This window comes from Nomascus leucogenys, chromosome 13 (assembly GCF_006542625.1).
Source record: "Nomascus leucogenys isolate Asia chromosome 13, Asia_NLE_v1, whole genome shotgun sequence".
NCBI classification, from domain to species: Eukaryota; Metazoa; Chordata; class Mammalia; order Primates; family Hylobatidae; genus Nomascus; species Nomascus leucogenys.
In genome coordinates, this window is record NC_044393.1 from 45000091 (window position 1) to 45017501 (window position 17411).

A 17411-nucleotide genomic window follows, 5' to 3' on the forward strand; every position below is an offset into this window, starting at 1 on the left:
AAAGTCTCAGGATACAAAATCAATGTACAAAAATCACAAGCATTCTTATACACCAATAATGGACAAACAGAGAGCCAAATCATGAGTGAACTCCCATTCACAATTGCTTCAAAGAAAATAAAATACCTAGGAAACCAACTTACAAGGGACATGAAGGATCTCTTTAAGGAGAACTACAAACCACTGCTCAATGAAATGAAAGAGGATACAAACAAATGGAAGAACATTCCATGCTCACGGGTTGGAAGAATCAATATCGTGAAAATGGCCATACTGCCCAAGGTAATTTATAGATTCAATGCCATCCCCATCAAGCTACTAATGACTTTCTTCACAGAACTGGAAAAAACTACTTTAAAGTTCATATGGAACCAAAAAAGAGCCCGCATCGCCAAGTCAATCCTAAGCCAAAAGAACAAAGCTGGAGGCATCACGCTACCTGACTTCAAACTATACTACAAGGCTACAGTAACCAAAACAGCATGGTACTGGTACCAAAACAGAGATATAGACCAATGGAACAGAACAGAGCTCTCAGAAATAATGCCATATATCTACAACTATCTGATCTTTGACAAACCTGACAAAAACAAGCAATGGGGAAAGGATTCCCTATTTAATAAATGGTGCTGGGAAATCTGGCTAGCCATATGTAGAAAGCTGAAACTGGATCCCTTCCTTACACCTTATATAAAAATTAATTCAAGATGGATTAAAGACTTAAATGTTAGACCTAAAACCATAAAAACCCTAGAAGAAAACTTAGGCAATACCATTCAGGACATAGGCATGGGCAAGGACTTCATGCCTAAAACACCAAAAGCAATGGCAACAAAAGCCAAAATTGACAAATGGGATCTAATTAAACTAAAGAGCTTCTGCACAGCAAAAGAAACTACCATCAGAGTGAACAGGCAACCTACCGAATGGGAGAAAATTTTCACAACCTACTCATCTGACAAAGGGCTAATATCCAGCATCTACAATGAGCTCAAACAAATTTACCAGAAAAAAACAAACAACCCCATCAAAAAGTGGGCGAAGGATATGAACAGATACTTCTCAAAAGAAGACATTTATGAAGCCAAAAAGACACATGAAAAAATGCTTATCATCACTGGCCATCAGAGAGATGCATATCAAAACCACAATGAGATACCATCTCACACAAGTTAGAATGGCGATCATTAAAAAGTCAAGAAGCAACAGGTGCTGGAGAGGATGTGGAGAAATAGGAACATTTTTACACTGTTGGTGGGACTGTAAACTAGTTCAACCATTGTGGAAGTCAGTGTGGCAATTCCTCAGGGATCTAGAACTAGAAATACCATTTGACCCAGCCATCCCATTACTGGGTATATATCCAAAGGACTATAAATCATGCTGCTATAAAGACATATGTACACGTATGTTTACTGCAGCACTATTCACAACGGCAAAGACTTGGAACCAACCCAAATGTCCAACAATGATAGACTGGATTAAGAAAATGTGGCACATATACACCATGGAATACTATGCAGCCATAAAAAATGATGAGTTCATGTCCTTTGTAGGGACATGGATGAAATTGGAAATCATCATTCTCAGCGAACTATTGCAAGGACAAAAAACCAAACACTGCATGTTCTCACTCATAGGTGGGAATTGAACAACGAGAACACATGGACACAGGAAGGGGAACATCACACTCCGGGGACTGTTGTGGGGTGGGGGGAGTGGGGAGGGGTAGCATTAGGCGATATACCTAATGCTAAATGACGAGTTAATGGGTGCAGTACACCAACATGGCACATGTATACATGTGTAACAAACCTGCACACTGTGTGCATGTACCCTAAAATTTAAAGTATATTAATAATAAAAAAAAGAGTGATATAATGGACTTTGGGGACTTGGCCGGTAGGGGTGAGGGATAAAAGACTGCATATTGGGTACAGTGTACACTGCACAGGTGACGGATGCACTAAAATCTCAGAAATCACCACTGAAGAACTTATCCATGTAACCAAAAACCACTTTAGCCCCCAAACTATTGAAACTTAAAAAACAGTATTGTTCTTCATCTGACATTGTACAACTAACAAAAGCTTTTCTCCACTCCCAAATTATTTTCAATGCAAACATCATTAAGTATTTTGACGCAAATCCAGGAATGGATATAAGGAAGTTACAATATTATATAAAGCTGAAGATATAACGTTATCCTCAAGATACATAATTTTTACAGCTAGTTCTCACCACAGATAACTTCATGAATTCTAAATATTATAACTAGAGCCTAGCCTAAAAATCATAGAATATTGTGAAAAAGATGCATATTGTGTTTGTCTGAAATCTTTAGAAAAGGGGTATTTTCTTCCAGCAGCAGTGTTGGGAGTAGTTTATTTATCCACTGGTAATGCCAAAAGTTGCTATTTTATGTCTTCCATCTATTACTAATTTAAGACAACTATGCTGAATTAAGTTGTTTCATTCTAGTTTATTGAGAGGTCCCATTCTCACTCCTCAATGGATTTTACATATTTCTCATACTCTTCTTCACTCATTAGTTCATCCAGTTGTAGGGTGTTACCCAGCATCATCTTGACATTGATGCCCAATGTTCCATGCCATTTTCTATTATTATTCACTCATGTCTATCTGTGAATCTACACACTGAGAACACAGTGGTTCCATATGCAGCATCCAGACAGCACTTCCCTCAGCCACCACGGCTGCAGCCAACAAGCTCCACATTATTCAGTGTGTCACATCTGATGGGATGCTGAGGGCCACTGTGCTGCATGTCAGCTACCCAGGCCAGGAGGTGGGGCAAGGCTGGTCCACACTGTCATTAAACTCTTCTTTATCCTTACTGATTTTCTGTCTACTTATTCTATCAATTATTGAGGGCAGCATATTGAAATCTCTAATGATAATTTTTATTGATCTTTGCAGTTCTACAACTTTTTGCTTCATATGTTTTGAAGCACTGTCATTGGGTGCATAAGTATTTAAGATTGTTACATTCTCTTGGCCTTTGTTATCTCTTATAGTATTCTCTGTTCTGGAATCTACTTTGTCTGAAATTAGTAAAGCCATTCCAGCTAACTTTTGATTAGTGTTGGCATGGTGTATCCTTTTCCGTTCTTTAAATCTAGCCTATTGTATCTTTATATTTGAAGTGCATTTTTATAGTCTACATATAACTGAATTTTGCATTTTATCCATTCTATATCTGCTTTATACACATGCTCTTTAATTGGGACATTTGGAACGTTTACATTTAATGTAATTATTGCATACTTAGGTTTAAGTTTGTCATCTTGTAATTTGTCCCATCTAGTCTTTGCTCCCTTTTTCCTCTCTTTTTGTCTAATTTTGTATTTTTATGATGATATTTAATCTCAACTATAGGCTTATTAGATATAACTCTTTGAATCTGATTTGTAACATTAGTGGTACATCTTTAACTTATCACAGACTGTCATTAGGTGATATTATAGCACTTTAGATATAAGAACCTTAAAATAGTATACTTTTCCCCTCTGGGTCTCCTCTCAAGCTCTTTGTGCTATTCTTGTCATACATTTTATTTTTATATATGTTATAAACCCCGCACTATTTTTGTTTGTGAAGTCACTATCTTTTAACAAGATACAAATATTAAGGATACAGTCTTATACATTTACCCACTTTGTTACCATTTCCAGTGCTCTTCAACTCTTTGTGTAGAGCCAAATTTCCATCTGATATCATTTTCCTTCTGCCTAAAGGGCTTTCTTTAACATTTCTTGTAATGTGGGTCTGCTGGTGATGCATCTTTCCACCTTTTCTGTGTAGGGCAAACTCTTATTTCACATTTTATTTTGAATGAAAGATATTTACTGGGTATAAAATTCTAGGGTGGAGTTTATTTTCTTCTATTTCTTTAAAGATGTGATCCTATTATCTTTCTGCTTGTATTATTTCCAATAAGAAATCTGCTGTTATTCATATCTCTGTTCCTCTGTTCCTAACTTGACTTCCCCCAAACCTACTCCTGGCTGCTTTTAAGATTTTCTCTTTATCACTGGTTTCCCAGTGACTTTGGTGTAGTTTTCTTTATGTTCTTGTGTTTGCTGAGCTTCTTGTATCTGTGACTATATTGTTTTCATCAAATTTATAATTTTTCAGTCATTATTTCTTCGAATGTGTTTTTTCTGTCCTAGGAATCTCTCTCTTCATGTGGTCTTCTATTACACATATATTAGGTCTTTGAAGTTGTCCCAAAACTCACTGATACGTATCTTTAAAAAAAATCTCATTTACATTTGTTTCAAGTTCACTAATCTTTCACCTGCAATGCCTAACCTGGAGTTAATCCTTCCAGTGTATTTTTCATCTTATTGATTGTAGTTTTTAATCTCTAGAAGTTTGATTTGGGGCATTTTTATATCTTTTACGTCTCTCCTTAACCTTTGGAACATACGGTTATAATAACTGTTTTAATGTTTTTGCTCATTAATTCTAACATATTTTCATATGTAGGTTTCAACTGATTGATTTATCTCCACCTTATGCATAATGTATTACCAGTTTTGTGAGTGCTGGTAATTCTTTATTGGATTCCACACATTGTGAATTTCATCTTGGTGGGTGCCAAGTAATTCTGTATTCCTATAGATAGTCTTGTACTTTGTTCTGGGACTCAGTTAAGTTACTTTGATTCTTTTAGCTCTTGCTTTAAAGATTTTTTAGGCAGGACTGGAGTGTGCCCTCTCTAGAACTAATTATTCTCCTCAAGACTCTTTTGTGCACTCTCTTGCAAATCATAAGCTTTTCCAGTCTGGCTGGTGAGAACAGGCACTATTCCTAACTTTGTACAGGCAGGGGCACTATTAATCCTCATCCTTTTCAGAGGTTCTTTTCTAAGCCTGGCTGGCCTTAAGGGGTTTCCTCACATGCCTGGTGTGATCAGCACTCAGCTGACTGCCTGACTGATCTGCTGATCAATGATGCCTCTCTGTGCACTCTGTCCTTTCTAGTACTCTGTCCTTCAGACTTTAGTCGCTCTAGTCTGCATGGACTTGAAGACTCGGGAGGTCTTCTGGCTCCTCCTGCCCTGCATTGTGACCTAGAAGCTCGGTCAAGGCAGTCAGCTGGGGCAGCCATAGGATTCGCTTGGCTTGTTTCCTGCCTCCCAGGCATCGCTGGCCTTTGTTACAGTGATGAACAATGTTTTCTATATTTTAGCCACATTTTGGTTATTTTAGGCAGGAGAGTAAATCCAGTCTCTGTTACTGCACCTTAGCATAAAAACAAGAGCACTGCTCTTAAAAAAAAACTAATTCCATTCATCAGCTTCATTTCCATCAATCTAATCCATGCCATATAATCTTCTTTAAAAGACTCAGATCTCCCCTGAATCCCCTCTTTGCTGGGAAGGGACTTTGCTGGGAGATGGGGCAGATGTTTCTATGTCTGCAGGGCCCAGTCAGGGAAGGAAGGAAAATGCTGTCCCATTTGAGTATGCAGATAGTGTGTCAGTCTCTTCAGAAAGCCTGTATTTCCCAGTGAGTTTAAATGAGCAGTTTTATCTGGCTCAGCCTCCTGAAGTCACGGAGGAAGGTAGGGCAAGGCTGACATTCTGCTCTGACCTGAATTTTGGAGCATACCAGTGAGGCTTTGATTTGTCCGTTACAAACACAGAGGCCTCTGTTTCCCCCAGCTCGCGGTGTGCTTACTACTAGTGAGGCCTTTTCTGCATCAGGCATTAGAACTTCTTGGTAGCGACCCCAGCACCAGAGATGCCCCTGATGTCACAAGTAGCCCCCAGGCCCATCCCCCCACCCTAGGCATGGAGGGATGGTCTCTCTCACCTGGATGTTTTCCATGGTATCTGGAGAGACAGGTTCCTGCGACTCCTCGACTATTTTTTGGGAAGCCCGGCTGCTACTCCTGAGCTCAGCATCTTTGAGAGAAGGGATAGAATAACGACAGATGATAAATATCTGCAGAACCACAGGAAATTAGACAGCATGGTGACATGTTTTTAAATTACAATGGATCTGAAGAATTTTATTCTAGAGAGCAGTACCTTGAGGTAGGAAGAGCAGGTCTCTGCAGCCCACCCGGATTTTGACACTGAGGAGGGATCCTGGGCTAGTTCTTCCCTCCCTCCATCTCTCTGTGCCCTTATCTGCATGATGCTGCCCAGGGGAGTTGTGGAGATGGGAAGATGGGCAATGGACCTGGCCCAGGCCTGGGCCACGGGAGGCCCTCAACCTCTGCCAGTCCCTGAGCAATAGGATCCTTTGACAGCAGCCCCTTTTGAAGTTTATAAACAATAGGTTATCAGCTTCCTCGATGGTGGGCTTTGAAACGAGCTCCAGGCAGAAGGTGGAAAAGGCCACAGTGAGTGACATCAGTGTTACCTGAATGCCAAGGCTTAGCACAAGGGCTGCTTTCTCTTTGTTTGGAAATACTCTGAACTCATACTCTGCCAGCGGTCACAATGCTCACTTTTCTGTTTTGTAATAGAAATTATTTTCAAGAAGAACTGGAGCTGAGCATTGGTGTTTTAGTAAGTTGTGGAAAGTCAAAAATCAGGGTAGCTTAGGCTTCATGTATTTAACCTTTACTAAAAATTACAGAAGAAAAACATTTCCCATTTTGTCTAAAAAGGTCCTTCTCCCTCCTCCTCCCCTCCTTTTTTCTCTTTTGAAATCTCTCCATGCCTAAAGAGGGTGATCTCGGAGAACACATCACTGGAGGATGTCCTCTCCTTTGTGCCTCACCCAGTGTCCGCTCTGCTGGGGGTTCTCAGCCACGACATCTGCTCTCAGCCTTTGGGCCTCAGCTCAGAGCAGCCCTAGGATGCCCTGCTCATGGCTTCCCCTCCTCAGAAGCGCTGCCACAGACGTAAGAGGGACTCTGGGCCCGCTGAAGGCTCCAGAGACTGCTGCTGTCCCCGGGAGTGTGGGCATGCTGCTCTGCCTTCTTGTTTTCAAGCATCACATCAGACACTGCAGGGCCAGAGCAGCCAGGGTCCTCTCTGCTTCCTCCTCTCCCATGGTGTTCTTCTAGTGCCAGCTACAACAATGGCCCCTGCAGATGCCTCTCAACCCCAAATATCTGGGTCACTAATGCATTATACTTACTTCTGGCAAAGATGTAGGTAAATGAATGAAATTCTAAGAGAAAAATGAGATGCCCAGGGAGGTGTTAATGGCATAGTCGAAGAGGTACATAATGTTGAAGGCACAATGAGACAGAGAGTCACATTCTAGCATGAAAGGTAGCTCTTTTGGCATGAAGAGAAAATGTCCTGAGAGGGTAAGGCACTTAGAGTCCCTCTTCTGAAGAAAGATGCTTTGAGGAAAATAAAAACTGTCATATCTCTAGCTCCTGATATGTCCTGCACCTGCAGAATTTTCCAGATAAGACTATCTGGGGTTTCTAGCACTCTCATCATGACAAGAGCAGCATGCTTTTTAGGCTTATTGACTTTGTTGTTGAGATTAACACACATATGAAAAGTGTACAGCTCAGGGAATTTCACATATGTCTATTCCTGAACAACCACCACCTATAAAAATATATAAAACTGGCTTGTCACAGTGGCTCACACCTGTAATCCCAGCACTTTGGGAGGCTGAGGCAGTTGGATCACCTGAGGTCAGGCGTTCAAGACCAGCCTGACCAACATGATGAAACCTCGTCTCTACTAAAAATACAAAAAAAGTAGCCAGGCATGGTGGTACACACCCGTAATCCCAGCTCCTCAGGAGAGGCAGGAGAATCGCTTGAACCTGGGAGGCGGAGGTTGCAGTGAGTCAAGATTGTGCCACTGCACTACAGCCTAGATGACAGAGTGAGACTCCATCTCCAAAAAAAGAAAAAAAAAAAAGGAAAAAAAAGAACATATAAAACATTTCCAACACCCAGAAATTTCCCTCATCTCCCCATCCAGTCACAATACTCCTCTCAAGGGTATCCACTCTTCCAACTTTTACTATCATTTATTACTTTTGATCAGCAGCAAACTTGTGAATTAAAAAAACTTATTATCAGTAACTACCTATTTTAATATATTAAAAAGATATTTCTTTCCTATTTTAAGTTTGAAGAACTACAAAAAAATGCAACTAAAAGTAGACATTCACTGTGAATGCTTCTTTTATAATTAGGAAAAGATTACAAAAAAGTAAAAAGTCTTGAAGACTGGATTAGATTTTCAGTAAACTAATAATCTTGGTGACTTAACTGTCAATGGTCTAATGTTCATGAGACAATTACCAACTACAAAGACTAATTGCTTGACTAAACTGTTGTGAGGTGTTGCAGTTGATTATTAAGCAGCTGCCACGTTCATCCCTAGAGGTGACTGCATTTCAGAACTGGGCAAGGTGAAGCTGGATCTCTCTCTCCAGTGTCTCTGGGGTCTTGCGAGGTTTAATTAGTTAATGTTCATAATGTCCCCTGAGATCCTCAAATGTGAGGTGTTATCCTGGGGAAAGCTGAGGCAGTGGTATTGTGTAACACATGACTAAAAATACAACTGAAGCTGAGCGATTTAATTGTTCTTTTATGGCTTATACCATCTAAGTAGTTTAGAAGTCATGAACTATCGGTTTACTCTAGTGGGAGTAAAGGCACAATTTGTCAGGACTTTCTCTCTGAGACTGCTTATCTGAAGTGGGTTTACCATGAAGCTAATAAAGCTTAGAAGTTCAGGCATCTTCCCAGCACAGGCTCCTCCAAGGCACGGCATCTAATGCCGCATTCATCGTTTTGCATTACTCTCCTTAAAAAGAGCTCTTGAATGGGTCAGACTTTAGGTCCCACAAGACTCTGGATCTATCCTGCTCTTTATCTAATAGGAATAATACATACAGAGTGCAAAATAATACATGTTGAAGGCTTCAGGAATAAATAATAATATAATTTTGTGCTTTTTACATTTATTTTAAATATCCATCAAAAATCTTAATTTTTGTGTGATGAAATAAATTGATTCTAAAAGAGCAAATATGCAGAAACAGTAAACAAAAATTTAAGAAAGATGAACAAAAAGACTTGGGCCAAATTCCCAACTGAATATTAAGACATTATAAAGACATAGTTATTAAAACAGAGAGTTACTGGGGCAAGAACAGAACAGAATGAAAGCCAGAAATAGTCCCAGGCAGTTATGAAATGTTGATATATGATGAAGATGGCATTTCAAATTAGGGGGGAAAGAACAAACTGTACAATAAATAGTGCTGGAAGAGGTAAAGCAAAATGATCAAATAGAAGCTTCCACCAATCATCCTCCCCACAGGAACACAAAATTTAACAATTATGTACACAACAAAGCACCTTCATAAGAACCAAAAATCAGGGGAGGGATCGCACTATCTGGTTTTAACTTCATATCACTGAAAGAGGCACTGAAGAGGGCAGGAAAGACAGTCTTGAATTGCCAACACTAACCTTTCCCCTTCCCCTGGCAGTAGCCATGTGGCGTGGAAAATCTGTACACTTGGGGAGAGAAAGTGCAGTGCCTGTGGGACTTTGCAATGGAATGCAGTGTTGTCAACACCAGGCAGAATTCAGCTGGCACCCCAAGAGGGAGGATTTGCATCAGTCCTAGCCAGATGGGAATCACCCATCCTGGTGGTTGGAACCTGAGTTCTGGCAAGCCATGCCACCACAGGCAAAAGTGCTCTGGGGTCCTAAATAAACTTGAAAGGCTGTCTAGGCCACAAGGACTGAGCTACCGGACTTACGGGACACGCGACCTAGTAAAACACCAGCTGGATCTGCTAAAAGAGTGCTTGCGTTACTCCTCCCCTAATCCCAGGCACCGCATCTCACAGCTCCAAAAGAGACTCCGACTCCTTCCTTCCACTTGAAAAGAGGAGACGGGAGTAAAGAGGACTTTGTCTTGTAACTTGGATACCAGCTCAGCCACAGTAGGATAGGGCACCTGGCAGAGTCACAAGGTCCCTATTCCAGGCCCTGGCTCCTGGATGACATTCCTAGACACACCCTGGACTGGAAGGGAAGCTGCTGCCTTGACATGAAGGACCCAGTCCTAGTAGGATTCATCACGTGCTGACTAAAGAGCCCCTGGGCCCTGAATAATCAGCAGCAGTAGCCATGGGCCTTGGGTGAGATTAAGAGCTGTGCTGACTTCAGGTGTGATCAGCGCATTCTCAGCTGTAGTGGCTACGAGAAGAGACCACTTCTGCTTGAGAAAAGCAGAGGAAAGAGTAAAGGGAACTTTGTCTTGAGCTTAGGTGTAGCTTGGCCACAGTGGGGAAGAGCACCAAACAGGCTCTTAGGGTCCCCAATTCCAGGCTTTGGCTCTTGAATGGCATCTCTGGACCTACCATGGGCCAGTGGAAGAGCCCACTGCCCTGAAGGGTGAGTCCCAGGCCTGAAAGCATTCACCACAAGCTGACAGAAGAGCCCTTGGGCCTTAAGTGAACATCAGTAGTACCCTGGTAGTACTCCCTGTGGGCCTGCGGTGGTGGTAGACATGGGGAGAGCCTCCTTTGCATGGGAAAAGGGGAGGGAAGAGTGGAAAGTACTTTGCCTAGTGCTGTCAGAGTCAGCTCAGCTGCAGTAGAATAGAGCACCAGGCAGATTTCTAAGGTTTCCTACTCCTGGCCCTGGCTCCCAGACAGCATCCCTGGACCTCCATAGGCCCAGGGGAACTTGTTGCCCTTAAGGGAAGGACACAGGCATGGGTGGCTTCATCACCTGCTGATTGTAGAGCCCTAGGGCCTTGAGAGAATGTAGGCAGTGGCCAGGTAGTGGTTACAGTGGGCCTTGGGCAAGACCCATTGCTGTGCTGGCTTAAGGTTTGACCCTGTGCAGTCACGGTGCTGGTGGCCACAAGGGTGCTTTGTGTCACCCCTCCCCCAGCTTCAGGTGGCTCAACAAAGAGAGAGAGACTCCATTTGTTGGACAGAAAGTAAAGGAAGAGAATAAGAGTCTCTGCCTGGTAATCCAGAGTATTCTTCTGGATCTTATCCAAGACCACCAAGGTGGTACCTCTAACAAGTCTGCAAGAACCAAAATGTTACTGGGCTCTGGGTATCCCCCTAATGCAGATATAGATGCAGTGACCAAAAACTTAGTTCACAATCCCAAGTTCCTTTGAATACCTGGAAAGCCTTCCCAAGAAGGACAAGTACAAACAAGTCCAGATTGCAAAGACTACAATAAATATCTAACTCTTCAGTGCCCAGACACTGACAAACATCCACATGCGTCAGACCCATACAGAAAAACATGACTTCGCCAGACTAACTAAATAAGGCACCAGGGACCAATCCCAGAGAGACAGAGATATATGACCTTTCAGATGGAGAATTCAAAATAGCTGATTTGAGGAAAACTCAAAGAAATTCTAGATAACATGGAGAAGGAATTCGAATCGTATCAGACAAATTTAACAAATAATTTGAAATAATTTTAAAAATAATGCAGAAATTCTGGAGTTGAAAAATGCAACTGACATAATGAAAAATATATCAGAGTCTCTTAATAGCAGAATTGATTAAGCAAAAGAATTAGTAAGCTTGAAAACAGGCTAATTGAAAGTTAACGGTCAGAGGAGACAAAAGAAAAAAGAATAAAAAAGAATAAAGCATGCTTACAGGATCTAGAAAATAGCCTCAAAGGGACAAATCTAAGAGTTATTGCCCTTAAAGAAGAGGTGGAGAAAGAGATAGGGATACAAGTTTATTCAAGGGGACAGTAACAGAGAACATCCCAAACCTAGAGAAAGACATCAATATTCAAGTCTAAGAAGTATAAACACCAAGTAGATTTAACCCAAAGAAGACTACATCAAAGCATTTAATAATCAAACTCCCAAAGGTCAAGGGTAAAAAAAGGGACCCTAAAAGCAGCAACAGAAAAAAAAACAAATAATATACAAAGCAGCTCCAATACGTCTGGCAGCAGACTTTTCAGTGGATACCTTGCAGGCCAGGAAAGAGTGGCATAATATATTTAAAGTGCTGAAGAAAAAAACTCTTACCCTAGAATAGTATATCTGGCAAAAATATCCTTCAAACATGAAAGAGTAATAAAGACTTTCCCAGACAAAAGGTATTTCATCAACACCAGACCAGTCCTACAAGAAATGTTAAAGGAAGTTCCTCAATCTGAGAGAAAAGGACATTAATAAGCAATAAGAAATCATCTGAAGATACAAAACTCATTGGTAATAGTAAATACACATAAAAGCACAGACTATTATAACACTGCAATTATGGTATGTAAACTCATATATTAAGTAGAAAGATGAAAAGATCAAAAATAATAACTATAATGTTTCAAGACATACTACAGTAAGATATAAATAGAAACAACAAAAATGCCAGGAGATAAAGTGTAGTTTTTTAGTTTTCTTTTTGCTTGTTGTTGTTTGTTTATGAAATCAGTGTTAAGTTGTCATCAGTTTAAAATAATGGGTTATATTATTTGCAAGCCTCATCCCTCAAATCTAAAAACATACAATGGATACACAAAAAAAACAAAAAGCAAAAAATTAACATTGAGCACAGAAAATTCTTTCAAGGAGTTCTTTCTGAAGAGTGAATAAGTCCTTATTTCTTGACATGTTTTTGTGCCACGGTTGGCCTCTTTCCCTTTTGTCTTCTTCATAATTGTGTTAGTTTCCTGTTGCTGCTGTAAAAAATTACCACTCACTGACTGGGGGAGGGGTGCCCGCCATTGCCCAGTTAGTTGTTTGATCAGGTAAACAAAGCGGCCAGGAAGTTCGAACTGGGTGGAGCCCACCACAGCTCAAGGATGCCTGCCTGCCTATGTAGGCTCCACCTCTGGGGGCAGGGCACAGACAAACAAAAAGACAGCAGTAACTTCTGCAGACTTAAATGTCCCTGTCTGACAGATTTGAAGAGAGCAGTGGTTCTCCCAGCATGCAGCTGGAGATCTGAGAACAGGCAGACTGCCTCCTCAAGTGGGTCCCTGACCCCCGAGTAGCCTAACTGGGAGGCACGCCCCAGTAGGGGCGGACTGACACCTCACATGGCCGGGTACTCCTCTGAGACAAAACTTCCAGAGGAACGATCAGGCAGCAGCATTTGCGGTTCACCAATACACGCTGTACTACAGCCACTGCTGCTGATACCCAGCCACTAAACAGGGTCTGGAGTGGAACTCTAGCAAACTCCAACAGACCTGCAGCTGAGGGTCCTGTCTGTTAGAAGGAAAACTAACAAACAGAAAGGACATCCACACCAAAAACCCATCTGTACGTCACCATCATCAAAGACCAAAGGTAGATAAAACCACAAAGATGGGGAAAAAACAGAGCAGAAAAACTGGAAACTCTAAAAAGCAGAGTGCCTCTCCTCCTCAAAAGGAACGTAGCTCCTCACCAGCAACGGAACAAAGCTGGATGGAGAATGACTTTGACGAGTTGAGAGAAGAAGGCTTCAAATGATCAAACTACTCCAAGCTACAGGAGGAAATTCAAACCAACGGCAAAGAAGTTAAAAGCTTTGAAAAAAAATTAGACAAATGGATAACTAGAATAACCAATGCAGAGAAGCTCTTAAAGGACCTGATGGAGCTGAAAACCAAGGCACAAGAGCTACGTGAAAAATGCAGAAGCCTCAGTAGCTGATGTGATCAACTGGAAGAAAGGGTATCAGTAATGGAAGATGAAATGAATGAAATGAAGCGAGAAGAGAAGTTTAGAGAAAAAAGAATAAAAAGAAATGAACAAAGCCTCCAAGAAATAAGGGACTATGTGAAAAGACCAAATCTAAATCTGACTGGTGTACCTGAAAGTGATGGGGAGGATGGAATCAAGTTGGAAACCACTCTGCAGGATATTATCCAGGAGAACTTCTCCAGTCTAGCAAGGCAGGCCAACATCCAAATCCAGGAAATACAGAGAATGCCACAAAGATACTCCTTGAGAAGAGCAACTCCAAGACACATAAGTGTCAGATTCACCAAAGTTGAAATGAAGGAAAAAATGTTAAGGGCAGCCAGAGAGAAAGGTCGGGTTACCCACAAAGGGAAGCCCATCAGACTAACAGCTGATCTCTCAGCAGAAACTCTACAAGCCAGAAGAGAGTGGGGACCAATATTCAACATTCTTAAAGAAAAGAATTTTCAACCCAGAATTTCATATCCAGCCAAACTAAGCTTCATAAGTGAAGGAGAAATCAAATACTTTACAGACAAGCAAATGCTGAGAGATTTTGTCACTACCAGGCCTGCCCTAAAAGAGCTCCTGAAGGAAGCACTAAACATGGAAAGGAACAACCGGTACCAGCCACTGCAAAAACATGCTAAAATGTAAAGACCATCGAGGCTAGGAAGAAACTGCATGAACTAACTAGCAAAATAACCAGCTAACATCATAATGACAGGATCAAATTCACACATAACAATATTAACTTTAAATGTAAATGGGCTAAATGCTCCAATTAAAAGACACAGACTGGCAAATTGGATAAAGAGTCAAGACCCATCAGTGTGCTGTATTCAGGAAACCCATCTCACCTGCAGAGACACACATAGCCTCAAAATAAAGGGATGGAGGAAGATATACCAAGCAAATGGAAAGCAAAAAAAGGCAGGGGTTGCAATCCTTGTCTCTGATAAAATAGACTTTAAACCAACAAAGATCAAAAGAGACAAAGAAGGCCATTACATAATGGTAAAGGGATCAATTCAACAAGAAGAGCTAACTATCCTAAATATATATGCACCCAATACAGGAACACCCAGATTCATAAAGCAAGTCCTTAGTGACGTGCAAAGAGACTTAGACTCCCACACAATAATAATGGGAGATTTTAATACCCCACTGTCAACATTAGACAGATCAACGAGGCAAAAGGTTAACAAGGATACCCAGGAATTGAACTCAGCTCTGCACCAGGCGGACATAATAGACATCTACAGAACTCTCCACCCCAAATCAACAGAATATACATTCTTTTCAGCACCACACCACACCTACTCCAAAATTGACCACATAGTTGGAAGTAAAGCACTCCTCAGCAAATGTAAAAGAACAGAAATTATAACAAACTGTCTCTCAGACCACAGTGCAATCAAACTAGAACTCAGAATTAAGAAACTCACTCAAAACCACTCAACTACATGGAAACTGAACAACCTGCTCCTGAATGACTACTGGGTAAATAATGAAATGAAGGCAGAAATAAAGGTGTTCTTTGAAACCAATGAGAACAAAGATACAACATACCAGAATCTCTGGAACACATTCAAAGCAGTGTGTAGAGGGAAATTTATAGCACTAAGTGCCCACAAGAGAAAGCAGGAAAGATCTAAAATTGACACCCTAACATCACAATTAAAAGAACTAGAGAAGCAAGAGCAAACACATTCAAAAGCTAGCAGAAGGCAAGAAATAACTAAGATCAGGGCAGAACTGAAGAAAATAGAGACACAAAAAACCCTTCAAAAAATTAACGAATCCAGGAGCTGGTCTTTTGAAAATAAAATTGATAGACCGATAGTAAGACTAATAAAGAAGAAAAGAGAAAAGAATCAAATAGAGGCAATAAAAAACGATAAAGGGGATATCACCACCGATCCCACAGAAATACAAACTACCATCAGAGAATACTATAAACACCTCTAAGCAAATAAACTAGAAAATCTAGAAGAAATGGATAAATTCCTCGACACATACTCCCAAGACTAAACCAGGAAGAAGTTGAATCTCTGAATAGACCAATAACAGGCTCTGAAATTGAGGCAATAATCAATAGCTTACCAACCAAAAAAAGTCCAGGACCAGATGGATTCACAGCCGAATTCTACCAGAGGTACAAAGAGGAGCTGGTACCATTCATTCCGAAACTATTCCAATCAATAGAAAAAGAGGGAATTCTCCCTAACTTATTTTATGAGGCCAGCATCATCCTGATACCAAAGCCGGGCAGAGACACAACCAAAAAAGAGAATTTTAGACCAATATCCTTGATGAACATTGATGCAAAAATCCTCAATAAAATACTGGCCAACTGAATCCAGCAGCACATCAAAAAGCTTATCCACCATGATCAAGTGGGCTTCATCCCTGGGATGCAAGGCTGGTTCAACATATGCAAATCAATAAATGTAATCCAGCATATAAACAGAACCAAAGACAAAAACCACATGATTATGTCAATAGATGCAGAAAAGGCCTTTGACAAAATTCAACAACGCTTCATGCTAAAAACTCCCAATAAATTAGGTATTGATGGGATGTATCTCAAAATAATAAGAGCTATCTATGACAAACCCACAGCCATTATCATATTGAATGGGCAAAAACTGGAAGCAATCCCTTTGAAAACTGGCACAAGACAGGGATGCCCTCTCTCACCACTCCTATTCAACATAGTGTTGGAAGTTCTAGCCAGGACAATCAGGCAGGAGAAGGAAACAAAGGGTATTCAATTAGGAAAAGAGGAAGTCAAATTGTCCCTGTTTGCAGATGACATGATTGTATATCTAGAAAACCCAATCGTGTCAGCCCAAAATCTCCTTAAGCTGATAAGCAACTTCAGCAAAGTCTCAGGATACAAAATCAATGTACAAAAATCACAAGCTTTCTTATACACCAATAACAGACACAGAGCCAAATCATGAGTGAACTCCCATTCACAATTGCTTCAAAGAGAATAAAATACCTCCTAGGAATCCAACTTACAAGGGATGTGAAAGACCTCTTCAAGAAGAACTACAAACCACTGCTCAGTGAAATAAAAGAGGATAGAAACAAATGGAAGAACATTCCATGCTCATGGGTAGGAAGAATCAACATCGTGAAAATGGCCATACTGCCCAAGGTAATTTATAGATTCAATGCCATCCACATCAAGCCACCAATGACTTTCTTCACAGAATTGGAAAAAACTACTTTAAAGTTCATATGGAACCAAAAAAGAGCCCGCATCGCCAAGTCAATCCTAAGCCAAAAGAACAAAGCTGGAGGCATCACGCTACCTGACTCCAAACTATACTACAAGGCTACAGTAACCAAAACAGCATGGTACTGGTACCAAAACAGAGATATAGACCAATGGAACAGAACAGAGCCCTCAGAAATAACGCCGCATATCTACAACTATCTGATCTTTGACAAACCTGACAAAAACAAGCAATGGGGAAAGGATTCCCTATTTAATAAATGGTGCTGGGAAAACTGGCTAGCCATATGTAGAAAGCTGAAACTGGATCCCTTCCTTACACCTTATACAAAAAATAATTCAAGATGGATTAAAGACTTACATGTTAGACCTAAAACCATAAAAACCCTAGAAGAAAACTTAGGCAATACCATTCAGGACATAGGCATGGGCAAGGACTTCATGTCTAAAACACCAAAAGCAATGGCAACAAAAGCCAAAATTGACAAATGGGATCTAATTAAACTAAAGAGC

General features: G+C 40.8%; 1 protein-coding gene across 1 annotated transcript in view; it reads right to left on the reverse strand.

Moving 5' to 3' along the window:
• The window catches only part of CFAP61 (cilia and flagella associated protein 61), a 319261-nt gene that overhangs the window by 217385 nt on the left and 84465 nt on the right, over nt 1–17411 (reverse strand). The window contains exon 9 of the mRNA XM_030826708.1: nt 5844–5935. Coding sequence (XP_030682568.1) covers nt 5844–5935 — 92 coding nt within the window. The remainder of the gene's footprint in view (nt 1–5843; nt 5936–17411) is intronic.